The sequence below is a fragment of the Onychostruthus taczanowskii genome, unplaced genomic scaffold (genome assembly GCF_017590055.1).
Source record: "Onychostruthus taczanowskii isolate IOZ18803 unplaced genomic scaffold, ASM1759005v1 scaffold114, whole genome shotgun sequence".
NCBI lineage: Eukaryota > Metazoa > Chordata > Aves > Passeriformes > Passeridae > Onychostruthus > Onychostruthus taczanowskii.
The window spans coordinates 659,462-678,332 of record NW_024498074.1 but is presented as its reverse complement, the minus strand read 5'-3'; the positions used below and the strand labels follow the sequence as shown (position 1 = coordinate 678,332).

Sequence of the window (18,871 nt, the reverse complement as noted above, 5' to 3'; positions counted from 1 at the left end):
TACTTTTCTCACTACAAGCCACAGACCCAGCACAATACACCAACCATTAACTTGCAGACCTGGCTGAACAAATGCCTGCTCGATTCCCACCATCAGAGTGTGTGTGGAGCTCACAGCTCACCTAGCTCCAAACTGCTGCCAGGGGCAGGGACACCTTCACCCAGCACTACCATGGGAATGCCTGCATTCCAGAGGTGGCCACAGTGAAGCAGAAAAAGGAGAAGACCTGCGGCAGCTGGAGGCCCCCAGGCTGTTGTGAGGCTCAGTGAAGGAGCTTTGGGGACCAAGACATGGCCACCATAGTGTGGGGACAGTCCCTCTAAAAGGCAGCAAGATGGCAGGAAGGTGATGGGATTACAGAGAAAAGGAATGACAGTGTGGGATGGTGGATACAGGATTTTTGAACTTCTGTTATGATCTTTTTTGTTGTATAAGCTGTGTGAGGAATTACATTTTCACCCTTTTACACCTGATAATATCAACACAGCTTTCACAGGGCTGCTGGGAGTGAGGTGCAGCAGGCAGAAGGAATGTGTAGGTGTCAGAACAGAGCAGGGGGGAGATGAGGAAGGTAATTTGATTGTTTGCTCTCTCAAATATGAGTGCAGCCTTTAGCCCTGCACCAGTGTGCAGGCAGCACTGCTCTCCCCTGCTGAGAGCTGTGCAGTTCTACACTGGGGCCAGGGGAAGCAGCAACCCCACCAGGTCTCTTCTGTCCTCTCCTCTCTCCTCCACTGCACTTTTTCCTGTGTTCAGTACCTGCTCCTGCAACTTCCCAGCTGTGGGAAGAGAGCTGCTCTGCAGCAGCAGATGTAAAAATAACCCCAAACCAGCTGGCCCACTGAAGCACAGCACCAGTCAGCTCTGGATGAACTGGGAGATGCTCAGGAGCTCTCACAAGGTTCTATGGTGCAAGATTAAGTAATTTCAGAAATGAACTGAAAAATCCTGAACAACCAGACACTTTGTAAGATCACTATCCACAAAGGCAGGAGGTTGGGCCAATTTAGAAATTCAACAGCACTTCAACAGGGTGCTTCATTACATTCTGTGTCATTTATACAAAGAGTCATGGATCCATTCAGGTTGGCAAAATCCTCTAAGATCATCCAATCCAAACATGAACACAGCAAAGCCGAGGCCACCACCAACCCATGTGCCTAAGCATCACACCCACACATTTGTTAAATCCCACGAGAGGTGAGGACTCCACCACTACCCTGGGCAGACACCCCCCTATGGGTGAAGAAATTTTTCCTAATATCCAACCTAAACCTTCCCTGGCACACCTTGAGGCTGTTTCCTCTTGTATTGTGGTTTGCTACTTGGGATAAGAACCCTGCAGAGAACCCCACACACAGCTCAATTCAGCATTCCTACCAAAGAAGTGTAAAAACACCTAAATCAGGAGGTGCTGAATTCATGGTAAGAGGAAAGAACAGCAATAAAAGGAGAAAAAGGATGAGCAACAAGACAAAAGTTAGAGAGTAAAAGGTGAGAAGTCATTAGTTCCCCACATGACTGAGAAGCAAAAATAAATTAAGATAAGAGGTAAAGAGGTAGGTGGTGGAGCAGCTCATTAAACCACAGGTAAAGAAGATGAGGGTGACCAAACAGGGGCTAACTTTGAACACAGACAGTGCCCTTAAGAGGGGGAGGTGGGGAAAAAGCTTAGCCCAGCCACCATAAAGGAAAAGGAAAACCCCCAGGCTCAATGAGGGCAACTGGGAATAGGTCAGTGGTGTTCAGATACGAACCACATGGAACTCCAAAAACATCCCAGCGTTTTTATCATGGCTTTTTGACCAAACTAACAGCAGCATCAAAGAGCCCGACCAAGGAACTCAAAGCAAGCATCCCCATCCAGCATTTAATGTGCATCTTGAATAATTTCTTCACAAGAAAACACCTTCAAGTTTTTTTTCCTATTTAAAACGAATTCCATCAGTTACTCACGAGGACAGCCTGTCCCTGTGAGGGGGGACCAGGCTCAAAAGCCACTTTGGGGCAATAGTACTGAAGCGGTTTTGACTCAGCCAAATTGGAATTGGCAACTTCTGCCAATTCCGGCCGAGACGTCCCCCTTTGCAAAGCACTACTGAGCCCTTACTTTTCTCTCCACAGGCAAACTACTGCAATCCATCTGGCACTCTCTTGTTTCCTTAGTTTTTCTTTTGGAACATTTAAGCAAACCCTAAAATTCTCTCATTTACCAAAGAACGGTGATTTGAACCGTACAGGCTCCTTTCTGCCGCTTCCCCATGCGATCCCGCAGCACAGGTACGTGCTAAAACAGGAATCTCCCACGGAAAGCGCTGCTGGCTGCCCTTCCCTTTGGGGGTAAAGGAAAACCAACCCCCCTTGCAGTCTCCTTCCACTCCATCTCCTGTCCATCGACAGCCAGAAGCTCGTCCAGCTCGGTGAAGAGCTGCGGGGGCGCGGGGCTGTCATCTTCCTCTCCGAGGATGAAGCGGATGCGCTCGGCGGCGGGGGAGACTGCAGAGGTGAAAATACTGCGGTTAACGGCCTGCGAGACGACCAGGGACGTGCGGCTCCTCTCCTTGCCCTGCTCCCCAAGGCCATTCAGCTGCTTCTCCAGGCTGCCTCTGCCATCTGACATCCTCGTCGCTGCGGACGCAGGCGCGGGAGCGAGGGTGCCTCTATCTCCCTCTCTCCCCTTCCTTGCCTCTCACTGAACTTCTTACAAGTTCAAGCTGGGAGTAAAGTTCAGGAAAACTTGTCTCTTCCTACAGACCTTAACTACGTTACAGCAATTTGCAGTCCTTGTGAAAAAAAAAGCACTATGGAGCTCAGAACCAATGCGCTCTGTGGCGCTGCCCGAGGACCTGCCGCTCTCCGAGCAGCCCGGATCCTTCACCCCCTTTTTTATATGACCTAAAACCAGTTCCAGCCAAACCAATTGGGGGCTTGCTGGCACAGCATCCCACTGCTGGCTTTCCCCTCCCTCCCTGCCAGCCAGGTTTGGGCTGCCATTGGCCTGCAAGGCAGGCTGGAACCTCCCCAGCCCACCACTGGAAAGCACAGGAATACTTAACAGAAGGGTTGTCTCCTCTATACGTGAAGAATGCAACCCAATGCATTTAGTCAGGCACCAATGCACTGAAAAAAAAAACAACTGGTCCCGGTTGGGAAAGACTGACTGTTTAGGCAAAAGAGTTCAACACACGGCACAAGCAAGGCCTCTTTGCATTATAAGCTCGAGAAAAAGGACAGAAACCCTTTCCTTGTTAAGGGTTCAAAATTCAATCCTGAGAACATCACCGTCCCCATCCTCCCAAGGCCCGAGGGCATCTCCCAAAGCTAAGTGGAGCCCACAGCACCAGAGTCACCTTGCTGGAGGGCTCCTTGGGGTCTACAGCCTTCTTCTCAGCATATCACCTTAAAACAAAGGTGTGACCATGTGAAATTTTAAGACCGACATCCTTTCTGCTGGGTGTTTATCAGCATTAGAGATACACGGCAGACTATGAACTTTGAACAGTTCTGCTAAAAACTCCTTTCTTTTCAAAAGATCAGCTGGCTGTCTCTTGCAAAATAATTATTTACATCAGGTGTCCAACCACATTGATTTTTCCAGGGTAAAGAGACTCTCAATTTGCAATGAGAAAAAAGAAACCAGTAAAAAACATGCCCTTTACTCCTTTTTTCTTTTCCCTAAATAAACTTTGATAGCTTTCTTCCTAAAGTACTCAAAGTGATGATGCTTCAGTGATATAGATTTCCCTTTGACTGAAAGTATATTTGTAATCATAAATGCCCTTGGAATCTCCTGGGAGGCAGGGACCTTGCCCTGCTGCTACAGCAGCCTCCCCATCACGAGGCATTCACCTTCCTGCAGGCTTCAGGAGAGCTGGAGAGAGACTTCTGACAAGGGCCTGGAGTGACAGGACAAGGGGGAATGGCTTCCCACTGACACAGGGCAGGGTTACATGGGATATCAGGAAGAAATCCTTCCCTGTGAGGGTGCTGAGGCCCTGGCACAGGTTATCCAGAGAAGCTGTGCCTGCCCCATCCCTGGCAGCATCCAAGGTCGGGTTGAATGGGACTTGGGGCATCCTGGGATAGTGGAAGGTGTCCCTGCCCATGGCAGGGGGCTGGGGATGCCAGACTATCCATCCATATCATGCATGTTCCATCGTCCTCTCCCTTTACCTGCACTAATGAATCTCAATATACTTTTATATTCAAATAGAATCAAATATCACAGCTAGAAAACAAATAAAATACAAGTCCATCTTACTGCTTCAAAAAGCCAGGTGGACCACAGAAGTGGCTGCTGCTTGGGAGAGGCTGTAAGAGAAGGGACTGCAGAGCTGCTTGAGCTGTTGAAGGCATCCACTGGAGCCAAGGGGAACAGTCTCTCTCGAGTCCCTCTGAAGTGGTTTTACCATCTGGAATGCCACAGTGATATTCCCAGCCATGATCGCTGCACACTGAGCCTGGGTGCCCATTGTCTGTCACCCCCTCTCTCCTGCCTGCCTCCTCTCCCTGTAGCTCAATTCCCGTTATCCACACTTTTAGGGCCCACGATAAGGCTCACGGCCCCATTAGGGGTCACAGGTCCCGATGCTCGCCCGACCACGCGTTCTTTATTGCCATCTGTGGGTTAATGGGCCGTTGATGGGTTGTTTATGCGCTCCCTCCAGCAGGGAGAACATATTTTCACCCTAATCTCCAGGCGAACACCGCGTGCTCGGCGTGGGCAGCCGGCTGAGCCCCGGGCTGAGGCACTGGAGAGTCATTAACCCGGGGGGTGACCCCTCAGCCCTCTGCCTGCCCGACCTTTGAGCACCACCTCGCCAGCCTTGGCCATCACCTTCGCTTCCACCTCTCCCTTCCAGCTTGGAGCTGCTCAAGCCACACCGCTGGTGCCAGGAGCGGCTCGGGCTGCTCAATGCTGTGTTCCTTGCTGTCTTCTTCAAGAGAACAACCTGATGGTCAGCAGACATTTGCAGCAGAGAAAAGGCTAATCCACAAATTTAGATGGCTGGGGTTCTATTTTTCCCCTGAATGGGAGAGGAATGAACACATTAATTGCAGAGGGTTGAGTGGTCCAATGCAACACGGATACAGAGGCAGTGCCATCTATGGGGATGTCTCTCACTTGCCTCTCTTCCCTTTCCAGTTCCATTCAGCCACACACAGTCTGCGAGGCAGCTTATAAAATGGTAACTTGCACAGAGCAAACACATCAGCAGTTTCTCCAAGTTCAGCTCAGGCCAGTTCTGAGCACAATGTATACCCTCGGGTTCCCAAAGGCAAAAATCAATCTCCATCAAGAGAGAGGAATCTCAGGGAGTTCGGAAATAGGGAGAGACACGTTCTAGTACAACAACCTCAAATGGGACATGGCTGAGCTTCCCAGCCCTGCTCCAGCAATTGATTTGGTGGCAGCCGACCCTCACTGCCTGGTGCAGTGGCACAGCCACACGTGGAAATGCCAGGGGGATTGGTGGCACTGGCCCCTATCCTAAAGTCACCTCCTGCTTCAGTGCCGAGGGCCTGGCTGGTGGTGGGTGGAAGGCAGCTTCAGCCTGGCTCTCTGGGTGTACAGTGCTGCCTCAGGATGGAGCACAGGGGTATGTATCTGTGTTGATGCACAAGTTAAACAGCCTGTTCTCCACTCAGCCAACATGCTTTCCCCCCTGCCTTTTCAGCTGGGACACTTCTGAAGACCCTGGGGACCTGCACCTCAGCCAACCGCATCCTCCACCCGAGGCCAGAGGGAGCATCAGACACAAAGCTCTCTGTTGCTTCCAAGTGCGTTGGCAGCTGCAGAAATCCCCGAGAGACCTGGTGCAAATCCCTCCCCAGAGCCTGTGGAACCAGTATCAAGGAAAGCTGTTTGTCAAATGTGCTTTCCAGGCAGCCTTATTAAAATAGGACATGATCGCACTCCCCTTCCTTTCTGGGGCTGCCCTCCCTGTGCCAAAGCCCGGGTCAAACCCATCTGCAGTCAGAGCAGTGACACACTTGTGCAGACACCTCTAACAGATTTAAACTTGTTTCCTTTCCAGTTCAGCTGACTTCCCTTCCAAAATTCTCCATTACCAAAACCAATTTTAACTGTGTGCCACTGTCAACCAAAGACACCAGCTAAAGGCATGTGGGGAGGCTTTGGTGGCCCAGAGTCACACCAGCTTCCTTTACAGACAAACCTGAACAGAATGCCAGCAAAAACCAGGAGATGCTGAAAACAATCCCCTGGGACATCCAACGCGCTGGGCCAAGGCCACAGGGTAAGGCAAGGGACGCTCTCCTGCTTTACCAGCAGTACTGTCCAGCACTTGTGGAGCACACAGCCCCTCCACAACATTCCTGCACCTTTACAGGTAAGAACTGTTATTTCCTTTAGGGAAGGGAGAACGATCTCTTCAGGTAACACCAGTTTCTGCAGAACAGCCCAGGTGAGAACTGATTTCCTGATTCCCCAAGCGCTCCACCAAGCACAAGCATCCCTGAGCACCACCAAAAAAGCCAACTGCACACAGATTTACACGTGACACCTGCTCCTGGAAAGACTGCTCCAAGTTTTTGGGAACACTGCTCCGAGGCCACACGCCGGCCTTTCCCAGGGTCCCACAGGAGCAGCCCTGGGTGATCTGCTCCTCAGCTAATCGCTCTCAGCAAGCGTGAGAATTTCTCCTTGCTTGTTTTGCGTCTCTGCTTACGAACGATTACTTTTTGACCCCGTTCTGGGGCGGGCTGGCTGTGAGGCAGATTAGACTTTCCACAGGCAGGACTTGGCAGCCAGGAGGGAACGCTCCCCACAGCACCTGGAGCCCACCCCAGGCCACTTCTTGCACGACTGTGGGGTGCAGAGAATGCTATTCGAGGGGCTTGATCTATCTTGGAGCAAATGCACCCCATCCTTTCAGAGTGTCCCTTCCCAGACATGATGAACAGCACTGACTGCCTCTGGAATAATCCATTTTTTGCTGGACTTTTGGACTGCATGATAGTACGTGTTTTGCTGTAAATTCCTCTGCAGCATGTGGCATATATTAAGTGTTTGATCTGCAAAAAATCTTCGGTGTTGGACAAATTCTTGCTAATACTGTGCTCTCAAGTGCCAGAAGAACAGTAGCATTTATGTAATGAAAAATCTTCGGTGTTGGACAAATTCTTGCTAATACTGTGCTCTCTCAAGTGCCAGAAGAACAGCAGCATTTACATAATACCTTGCTGGGCATTCCCAGCTCCCTTGGTCTTTGGTGCTGTGCCTGCAGATACTTGGTTAAAACATTCCTTGGAGATGCAGGGAGAGAAAAAGGACCCTTCTTCCCAAAATGTTTCACATCAGCTCCTCCACGGATGCAATGGGAACAATCAGTCTGGGAAACTTCTAAACAAACCCAGCACTATCTCATGAAAATTTGGTGAGCCTTACCCTAAAAGACAATTCCTATAAAAGAAGGCAACCTGCCAATTCCATCCACATGGCTGTGATGAGAGACCACCACATGCTATATCCCAAGTCCCATGATGAGCTTTTCCAGCACTGCTGCACTCAAGGGAGACTCTGCCTTCAAAGACTGTTTTTCCCAGCTGCAGCCAAACCCAGCAAATATCCACACAACCTGCCAGGAGCACAGGCAGTTGCAGAATCCCAAGGAAATGGGAACAGATAGCCTCCCACAGACACACCATGAGCCAGTTGAGCCAAACTAAGCATTTTACCTATTAACAATGTGATTGAGGCTCTGCCTGCTCACATCAATGCCAGGCTTCGCTGATTCCAAGGGTGCCAAATTGGGCATACATGGACCATGCAATTCCCTGTGAGTATGCTACAGCTAAATGCTAATCAAAAGTGGCTGGCTCCCAAACTGACAGAAAAACAGGAAATTTGTCTTTCTACACCACAATTTTAAAATTTTCTAGGCTCTCCAAGTGCCATTCTTAACTGCATTAAAGGCAGCAATGCCTATGACACTTACTTTCACCAACCACCTAATCCACAGTGACAAACCATACTGGTTATAAACCCTGATATAAACTACACCACAAGCAACTCATTGCAAATTATGGATAACAAAGGTATTTTTGGACCAGCCCTGGAGGTCAGCCATTGTACTTCCAGTTGTGTCAAACTGCTACAGCGGCACATTTTTAAGCAGCTATCCCCAAGCAGCTGCCAAGAAGACTTTTTATTAAAGAAAGAGCAGCACCTAGGGAAAGCCTGGCTTTCTCCAGAGCTCTGGAACATTTCCTGCTGTCACACAGACACAGGATGCTGTGTCTGGCATCACACCTCCATTGGATCTGAGCAACAGTCAAGTCCCCAGTCAAGCAGCAGAGCAGAGGCTTCTACACAGAACTGAGTTCAAAAACCACTCCTCAGTTCTCATCATTTTCCTTCTTTGGCTTTTCTTGGTTTCCCTTTTTAAAGCAGTGTGGCTTTCACAGTCTCCTTCCTGGCGAGACTGGTGCTGTCCACCTCTCTGGGATCCTGCTGGGTCCTGCTCTGGTACCTTAACACTGTAAGCACACCATGATCACACACAGCTCCTCCCACACCTCCATCACCATCACTGCAGCAACTGCTCCTCATAAGCACGAGGGAAAACTCCTGCTCCACTGGTGAAGCAAAAAAAGCACTCCTTTTCTCTCCAGCACTGAAATGTTGCTCCCCATGCAAAGATGGTTTTAAAGCAGGTTTGATTTGTAAGCAGCCACAAGCCTTCCTGCCAAACTATAACTCAGTCTACCACTGCTCATTCACCTCGTTTAGGTAACAGGGAGGGTACAGGGACACTCCTAAGGACACAGCCATAACAACGCTGGGCTCTCCTCTTGGGTTTCAGCTTCCACACAGCGACAAGAGGAAACTTCCTCTCTGCTCTTCCCAACCAGCCCTCCGGCTGCAATAGCCAATTTTCTGCCTATTAAGCTCTTCTCACAAATCACTGTCTATTTGTCCTGTTCAATCCATCTCCACAGCAGCCCTGACTGTTTCAGCACTTCTGGAAGTCTCCTTCAGCAGGGGCTCAGCAGGACACTCACAGAGGGAGGAAGCTCCACACGTGTGGGTGAGGATTCCCCATAGTTCTTCCCACAGTTTCCGTGCATGCCGAGCCCTTTGCCCCGTGTCTCCGGCTGCAGTGGAGCCCACCTCCGTTGCCAGGCAGTTTTTCAAGGAGTACTGAATGTTTCTGGCATCCACACTTTTTTTGCTTTCAGCTCTTTTCATTCTGTCCCCTCTGTTTTTGATGTTGCCAAACACCTCATCCATTCTGGGCACAGAGGGAGCCGTGCTTTATTATTCCTCACCATCCCTGCAGAGACCAACTGGTGCACGAGAGCAAAACGCACGGGCTGGGGGGTTCTGCACGTTGTTATTCCTTCCTGATCACCTGCCCTCCTTCAAACTCCACGTAGGAGAGGGAAGCCACAGTATAAATATGTATTTTATAGAATCCCAGACTGCTTTAGGCTGAAAGGGACTTGAAGATCATCTTGTTCCAACCCTCTGCCACGTGGAGGGACACATTCCACTTAGCCCAGGTTGCCCCAAGCCCCATTCAACCTGGCCTTGGACACTTCCAGGGATCCAGAGGCAGCCACGGCTTCTCTGGGCAACCTGAGGCAGGGCCTCACTGCCCTAACAGGCAAGAATTTCTTCCTGATATCCCATCTAACGCTGCCCTGTGTCAGTGGGGAGTCACCCCCCTTGTCCTACACATACTCCACTAAAAGAATCACAGAACTGTAGGACACCAGGTTGGAGAGAACTCAAGGACCATCTGCTCACCTTGACTCAGCAGGAGGAAGGTGCCAGCCTCCTCTGAGATGCTTTGAAAAAGGCTTCTCTGTTTTTCCACCACCTTCTGTTCAGCTCTGCTCAGTGACAAACTGCCCTTTTGGCCCAGAACAGTTCACAGCCACTTATCTAAAAAGCTGCAAAGCCAGCCTGAGAATCCAGACAATGCTTCCATTGACCAGGAGAGCACCAGGATTTGGCCTGACAGGGTGCTTACAAAACCAGTTGGTTTCACATCTGGGTGCTGGTTTTCCTCCCATCTCCTTGCTGCTGCAAAGGAAGCTCCATCAGGTGGATCCACCCCTTTGGGTGTCTGCATTTATTCTGCATGTTAAATCCTGACAAACATCCCTTGGCATCCCTGGAGAAGTTAGGACCATCCTGATGGAGCTGTCCCCACCAGTCAGCAGCGTGGCAAAGCAAAGTTTTGCGTGGATAAATCACCTCTCTGAAGGCATTTTCTTTTCCTCTCCGGGTCGAGTCAAGGGAACTCAGAAAAGGGCCCTTGCAGTGGCATTTGGGAGCAGAAAGACCCCATTGAGACCAAGACACAATAACCAGTTTGGGGCCTGCCTTTAAAAATTAACCAGCATTAACTCCAGGCTGGGCAGGGCTCCAGGCTGCCAGCAGCACACTCCTTCCAAGCAGCTTCCCAGAAACTCCCGATTCAACTCCTTCTCAAAAGCCTGCTGACATTTGGGCAGCTCCTGCTCTTCACTGGTTTCCCTTTGCAACAGCAAGTGAAGTTCAAGCTTCTGCCTCCTTTTAACTCTGAGATTCACAGACTCACCCCCACCTCCCACACAAGCACCAAACCTCAGGGAACATGACTGTGGTGGAAAAAACCAGCGGATTTGCTGGGGTCTCATCCATGCTAAAAGGTAGCTTTACAACTTTAAGCAAATTTCTGTAATTCAATCAAGGAAACATAAGTATAAAATATTTCCACTTTCGGGAAAGGAACATGACCAGAATCTATACTAATAAAACTGTGTACAAGAAAAATAAAAGACCACTATCCAATGGATTTATCCAGGAAAATTAAGCACGGGTTGGCTTTCAGTAAGTGAATGCACTGTAACTAAGATCAATACACTCCAGAAAAGGCTACTGCCAAAACTGAGGAAGGAGGGAAGCAAGTTCAAACAAACCCAACTTGTTTTTTCACTGAAAAATAAGAAATCTGGTATCTAGAGACACACTTGGTGACTCCTTATGGAATGCAACACGAGCCACGCAGAGAGATACTTTTACCAAAACAACAAAGAGGCTCTAAAGCAGCAGCGAAGCACAAATACACAGCATGAGGAGGCAAAGCCACACTTCACTGCACCATTTAGGAACAGCTGGGTCTGACACAAGCCCAGGTCAAAGGAAAACTACCAGAAATGAAAGATTCCGCTAAACAGCGGAGGATAAGTGCGTGAGGCATACAAGGAAAATGAATTATTTAAGACCATTAGCGGCGGGAGCTTGAGAAGCAGTGGGTGACCTGGACCACCTTGGAGTGAGACAGCCAATTAAGGGGATTAAAAACTGTGCAGAAAAGCAAAGCAGCCTCTTGGTGTGAAGCTGCAGCACACAGGTGGGTGCACAGGCACTTAGCCTTTCCCAAAGGGTAACATGGGAGGAGGCAGGTGTCTGCAGAACAAAGAAGAGAAGATGGAAGCGAACCCACTGAGTTCACAGTGAGCGGCCAGGCCCTTTGTGCTCACACCTCACCAGACCCTGTCCAGAGCCAAGGTTTTAGTCAGGTCTGGAATGTTTCAGCAGCCTGATTCTGAGGAAAACAATCATCAGTCCACAGGATTGCTATCCAACAGGATACCATCTACCATGTTTCTACCATTTCTTTCTAGACTCCAGGTTGTGCCCTTTGGAGGTTCTTCTCGCAGTTTCCAAAGGTGCACAAGGTTACTATGTCTTTATTTTTCTTACACAACTAAAACCACATGGAACCAAACTGCCCCAGCCTGCTGGGACTTACCCAGACCAGGAGGGCTGTAGTTAAAAACAAAACCATTAGCGGAGTTCTCCGAAGTGCTACTTAAGCAGATTTTTTTTTCTTTCTTTTAAGCTCCTAAATGCAACTTTAGCAATTATTGGTTTATGTAATTGCCTAACATTTAATGTTTACAGCAACATTTTACAACTAATTTACATGTAGTTCACTAAATGCTTTAGGGTTAATTGGTCTTTTGCTGTGCATTAAGCAGCTTGCTAATGATTAGACAGCTGGGAAGAAAACATAAGTAGGAGGTCAGTTTGGGGATGGCTTGGACCAAGGGAATGGCTGGGGGGGATTTTTGCAGAAGCACTGACCTTCCTAATGGTCAGGCCCCAGCCTAACCCCCAAGTGGCACCATAGGGTGTCTTTTACAGGGTCACATCGTCCCCTTTGTGCCACATGTGAGGAGAAGGAGAAGAAGGATACAAGAGGATCAACCCACTGCAATGAGGGGAGGAGGAAACCACAGCAAAGGAGAGAGAGAAGATGCAATTCCTTGCACTTGGTAACAACAATGTTGTACTGCCTGTGCTTAAAGGGCTCCCCAGGAGAGCCAAGTACTCCCTGTCCTGAGCATCCAAAGGAATGAGGATGCTTCCATGAGCAGGAAAAGCAACAGTGTGCTTCCCTGGGGCCCTGTGTCACTGCACTGCCATCTCAGGACAGAGCACTCCAGACATGACACCGTAACTTAGAAGGCAAAGTTAATAACTTAATTACCAAACTGGCCCTGCTCTGAGCAGAGGTTTGGACCCGCTGCTGGCACCTCCCAACCTCATTTCTTCTGTTTCATTAGTGAGCTTCCCAGATAGATGATCTGCACTCCAGCTACCCCATCTGCTGCCCAAACGTGACCACTTTGCCACGGCTTCAGAGAACTTTTAGTAATGAAGAGAGGCTGGAAGCCCCACGCTGGGTTTAATGATCTGCTTGGCATCCTGGCCTGGAGAATGAGAACAGAAAGGAGAGTAACAAAATGCCAGCTCTGGATCAGAAGATACTGACAGACTCTTTGGAAACAGCTAGGGCTGAACCAGCAAAACCAAGACCAAACAGGAAAACAGCAAAACAAAGCTGAACTGCTTCCTTTGCATTTAGGGAATCGGCTGTGACCAACCCAACAGGGAGTCAAACTCTACTTTTTAAATCCTTCCCCAAGCACAAAAAACCGGCAGGGGCATCAAAAGCACTGAACACCCAGCTGGTATTAAACATTGTCCAGGACTTAGAAAAAAAAAATAAAAGAGGAAAAAAGAAAAAAGGGGAAAAAGAAAAAAAGAGGGGAACAAATCAACCTGGTACTGCTGGTAATCTTTTAAACAACTTAGGACAGAAAGAGCAAAGCAGAAATGAGCAGTGTTTTCCAAACTGTATTCCATCAGAACAGCACTGCCTCCAATGTAAATCTCTTTATAAGCACTGATCTCCTTGGAGTCCTTAAATGCCATCTTTATTTCTTTTTAACTGGTCCCACTGCATTTTAAATTGCTTTTTAAAAGTATAGCTGGAGCATATAAACACGATGTGTTGAAATACAGAACTGTTAAAATACAGGAAATAAATGTGAAAAGTTTGTGGTTTTACTGGTACTCAAATTTCATTACCCAGAAATAAGGAATGTACTCATTTTAAAACAAAAAATATTTGACTATTAAGAAAGTCTCAGTGTCTGGCAAGTTTCTGCAGATGATTAATTATTACAGCTCAGCAAGGGGTGCTGCTGCTCTCCTTCTGAGCCTGCACACGCTCCAGGTGGGTTTAAGAACAGCAACAGCCAAACGTCACCCTTCCCACTTTTACTGTCTTCCTGCTCCCAGCACTCCAGCCTCCTGCTCCCCCTTCCCTGCTGGGATCAGGACTCTGGGCTTGGACTAGTCTGTTTAGCTAATTCAGCTTAGTGCACGACCACAAAACCAGCTAGATGGCCTTGAAACCAGTTACAGGGGCATGAATTTTTTTACAAAGAGGGCGGAAAACCGCTGGCACAGAGAAGTGGGGGATGCCCCATCCCTGGAAACATTCAGGGCCGGCTCAGATGGAGCTCTGAGCAATGCGGGCTAGGGGAAGGCATCCCTGTCCATGGCAGGAGGCTGGAACAAGATGACTCTGAAGGTTCCTTCCAACCCAAGCCATTCCTAGACATTTTTACGGTTCCATGAAATGAATTAGATGGCTACAAAACCGGTTAGGTGGCCACAACAGCGAGAGGGAGGAACACAGGAGTTGGGGTGAGGTGGGAGCCTCGTACAGGAGGTGTGCCCCTGACAAAAAGCTGGAGTGAGGGATAACCCCTCCGTGGAGCTGCCCAGAGTCCCCAGCCCAGCAGCTGGGCCAGGCCCAGCTAATGCTGAGGATATTCAAAGGGGCCTGTCGCCGTGCCAAGCACGCAGCTCCTGTGACAAGGGTCGCTTTGTCTCGCGTCCCCTCCGCCTCCCAGCACATGGGAAACTTCAGAAATTCCCTTGCTGAGGAGAACAACTAAGCTGAGTAACTTGGAATTACAGGCTTTTAAGGTTAGTTTGCTGCTGGAGCCAAGACATATTTCCAGAGCTTCTCAGGACTGAAAACAACCTCCTACTTTTAATGACTTGCCTTTTATCTTTAATAAGGGATTAGGAGCTATTTTTCCAGCTAATACCTTAAAATCCAGATAATCATAAAAGCAATCAGTAATACCCAATATATGTTAATTACTCATTTTCTTCTCGTCTCTGGCTGCCCCGCTGTCACTCAGGGCCATTAATTTGTCTATAACAAGGCTGCAAATCAAAACCAACAAAAGGCTTCGGGTCCTCTGGGGAGTCACAGGTTCAGACTTGGGGGATTAACCACAGATTATATCTGCAACAACAGCAAGGAAAACAACATTATGGCCAAAGAGGTGCTGAACTATCCCACCAGCCATTTGCCTACGCCTGGACCTGCTCATTCCCACAGGAGTTGAGCACAGCAAAAGACTGATTTAAAATCAGGTAACGAGGCACTGAACAAACCTGACAGCACTAAGGGGAGCCAAAGCTGCACTCACCAAGTCATTCCCGGTGAAACGTGACTCTAAAATAACTTTACTTTTTCCACACTAAGCTACACTGGCCTTTGCAAAGGGAATTTAAAGGAACAGCAGGTGTAGAATCTTTACATTCGAGATCTGGTGCTGGAGTAATGATGCTGATCAGCACATTGCTCAGACAGGTAATACCTATGTCTGCTCACAGAAGAGGAATTCACAGTTCCTCCGATGCCATGAATTTGAAGGATGCGTTGGATTTATCAGAGTATCATTTAGGTCATAAGGAAAAACTGAAGCAGGAGCAAGGATGGATGTACCTACTCGGAATTACATCCAGCACTCATGTTCTGCCCTCGCTGCACAGCCATTTCTTCCATTTCTGAGTCCTGAAGAGCTCTGCGTGGCCCTGAAAGGAGTTTAACCACTCCTGCCTCAAACCCAATCAAACCTCCATCACGTCCATTAGTGCACCTCTTGGTTTCAGGAGGATCTATTTGCAGTGCCAGCTCAGTCCTTGCACGTCCCTCGCACAGGTGACGTCCTGACACCCCCAACACCTTCCCCTAATCTCCGGAGTCACAGTCACGTAACACCAGCAATCATCTCCTTCTCAGCTCTATTAATAGAGCCCTGCCTGCAGCCAGGGCTGCTCCTGGCTCACGTAACACCAGGACACACACCAGATGTCAGCACCACGGAGACCACCGCCAGGGTCTCACAGGACAGCTTCCCATCCCTGCAAGGCTCCAAGGCCAGGCTGCACAGGGCTTGGAGCAGCCTGGGACAGTGGAAGGTGTCCCTGCCCATGGCAGGGGATGGAACTGGATGGGTTTTAAGTTCCCTTCCAGCCCAGGCCATTCTGTGATGATTCTTTGAACAGAGAGCACAAAGTACATGTTTGATTCCAAAGACTTGGACAGATCAAATGGCTTAATCCAAACGAGAAACAAAAATTAATATTTTCAGCCCAGACTACACAAATGACCTAATCCAGTTTTTCCCAGTGGCATCTTCTACAGGGCAGAGGGAATATTACTGTCGTTTTACATTATTAAATTATTCAGCTCATTAAAGAAATTAAATACGATGTGACAACAGGAGAGGTTGTCTATTTCTTCAGAATTCTCAGCTAAAAGGAAGGGGTGGGAAGATGAGATCTAAGGAGAAGAGGGAACTCGGCTAGCTCATTAGCTTGGATAATGCTCCCTTAATTCCTAAGGGAATTTTAGCTGGGGAGAAAACTCAAACACCAGATAGTTGCGCCATTACAAAAAAAAGACAGCTTTCCCCTTGGAAATTTTCAACGGGATTTCAATTTCCATCCACATGGAATCTGAAAAAGATGATCCAAAAGGAAGTCCTCTCCATCTCCAGGATACCAGCATGAACATCTGGCCATCCAATGCTCAAAACTCAGGATGCTGGAAGCCTGCACAACACAGTGTCAAATTACACCGGGTACTGTGAAGTGTGGCTTGGCTACCAAAAGGGAACAGCAGATTCAGGGTGGAAGAAATACCAACAGCAAATCAAGGAGATGGTGACAATGATATCACCTGATTAAATCCATTATTTAAAATAAAGTTCCCCACTTGCTGACTCAAACGAAGCGTGATTTCTTGTACTCTGTGTTTTTTAAGGCACACATGAAGAGCTGATGAAGTGTCTCATGCATTACTTCACCCACTGAGCTAAACCCTCCACAGTGAGGTGCACATTTTCATGGCTCCAGGGAAAGGAGAGCCATGATCCCAGTGAAGAAGGTACACAGCAGTCTGGAAGTGCAAGGCAGCACTGAATCACAGAATCCCCTAGGTTGGAAAAGACCTCGAAGAATGGAAGTTGAAGTATGGAAAGGAATTTCCCAAGAATGTGTAACATACAAGCCAAGGCAGACATGGATCCAGCTCAGCCATTCTGGATTGCCGAATTGTAACTAATTTATCTGTGTACAGACACCAAGAAGGGATTTTTGTATTTCTTCTCAAAGGCTTGGCTTAAAGCCTACTGAACTTGAGGAAAAAAAAAAAAAAAGACAGGAATACTACGTTAAGAAATACACAGGTGATTTTCAGGCAAATTAAATTCCCAACTTCTCCTGCCTCCCAGTTCCAAACATTCTTTTAAAGCCCTAAGTTAAAGCAAGGTGCTGAACAGAGAGACGCTTCTCCTCCTTCCCCAGTCTCCACCACAGAGCACTAGGTAAGCCAGGATGCAGCTGTGAGCAACAGGAACACATGCTCCGAGAATCCCTTTTCCAGCAGCCATCGTGCCCTGCTCTGTCACTACAGCAAACAAGTTCTGAACGAGGAAAATGAACTTGTAAGGGGGCTCCATCTATTTCAGAGCAAGAAACTCCATCACGTGGAATAGTAACCCCAGAAGAACCAGGCAAGGGCTGTTTGCTACGTAATTCCATGAAAGAAAAGACGTAGAAAAAAAGATTGGTTTTCCAGGTGTTCCTCAACTTTGTGGCACCAGAGAAGCCATGGAGCAGAGAACAGCTCTTTCACATATACCTGATCCCTCAACTACAACCCAAGCTCTTCTGCTTGATTTTGAGATGAAGTCAAACCTCTGCCTGCAAAATCACATCGCAGATGAGAACAGTACAATGCACTGGTTTAGATAAAATAACTTTCCTTCAAGACATTCTTGCTTTTTATCCCCCAAAGAGACAGGAAATTGTGAGCAATAAACTTCAAGGATGTCTTTTCCAAGATCTGAAAGCTGTCCTCCAGTGGAGATTCCCATTTTAAGCACATGCTTTGCATAACTGAAAGAAAATACGTGACCTTGATAGTAAGCAAAATATTCCTCGCAAAACATTTCCTCTTCTTCTTGCTGTGCAAAATCTGTCTGCTCTTCCCAAATGAAGGACACCAAACCCACATTCCTCAGAAAAATGTCACACCACATTTAATTGGAGGAGGATGTTTTTACAACAAGTTCAGCACTGACCTTATGTTTCTGACGCTGTTAGCTTCCAAGCAAAGAGCATTTTCCCCTCTGCAACACGTGCTGCCTCGGCTGTGAGGGCTTTGCTAGAGCCAGAAGGCTGTTCTTCACAGATATCACCACTTCCACAGCAAGGGCATCTCACAGAGCACCACATACCACCTGACACTGGCCCCCATCCCCAAAAATGTCTCAAGCACTCTTAAAATGTGTACCCAGGGTCTCTCCTCTTACAACCTTAAGCTACAGGAGGAGCAGTGTCCCCATCATAGAAGCCCAAAATGGTTTGGGTTGCAAAGGACCTCAAAGTTTATCTCATTCCAATCCCCTGCCATGAGCAGGGACACTTCCCAGTATCCCAGGCTGCTCCAAGCCCTGTCCAACCTGGCCTTGGACACTTCCAGGGATGGGGCAGCCACAGCTTCTCTAGGCAACTCTCACTGCCCTAACGGGGAAGAAGCTTTTCCACCAGTCACCAGTGGCTCCTACACGCTCTGTGTCCATGTAGAGCTGACCTGGCAAAATCCTGCCTTTGCATTTCCCACAGGCACGGAGTTCAAACACCCGGGAACACCCCAGAGCAGCATCCCTGCTTCCAGACACCTCAGACAAGCAGAGGCAGCAAGAGGAACTGCTCACAATAAAAGATGTAAAATTCCAGCAGATTTCCCGAGATGGCTGCACAGGCCACATCACAGATGTCACAGCCTGAGGCAGTTGCCACTTCCAAAACTTTCCCTTTTCCAGACGAAACCTCAAAGGAAATCCAAATCCTTATTTCCAAAAGGTGCTGAACACCAGCAGGCTGCAGCCAAATAGGAGATCAACTTTCCAAGTCTCCAAAACTCAAAGTGACCCCAGAGTAAATACTGTACTTCTTCATTTCAAGAAAATGAGTGAAAAGAAATACAAATGCTTTTCTAGTCAGTCTCAGCCCCACAATCCCAAAGTTATTGTCACACAATCATTCCCAAGGGGCTGAAAATAAAGAGGCACTATCAATGGAAGTACCACACTACATTCCTGCCATCCAGGAACATGTAACCTCTCCTCCCTCCCAGCCACAACCTTCCCTGTAGCTCCTTACATCTGCATATTAATATTATTCTAC

The 18,871-nt window shown here is 48.2% G+C and overlaps 1 protein-coding gene across 9 annotated transcripts in view; it reads right to left on the bottom strand.

The window, feature by feature from the left end:
- SLC4A4 (solute carrier family 4 member 4) overlaps positions 1–18,871 on the bottom strand; it is a 122,997-nt gene that overhangs the window by 49,595 nt on the left and 54,531 nt on the right. For 8 of the 9 annotated variants that reach the window (XM_041426904.1, XM_041426866.1, XM_041426857.1 and 5 more), the window contains exon 4: positions 2,361–2,496. The exons of the other annotated variant lie outside the window; for it this stretch is intronic. In XM_041426904.1, coding sequence (XP_041282838.1) covers positions 2,361–2,496 — 136 coding nt within the window. The remainder of the gene's footprint in view (positions 1–2,360; positions 2,497–18,871) is intronic. 9 annotated transcript variants of the gene reach the window in all.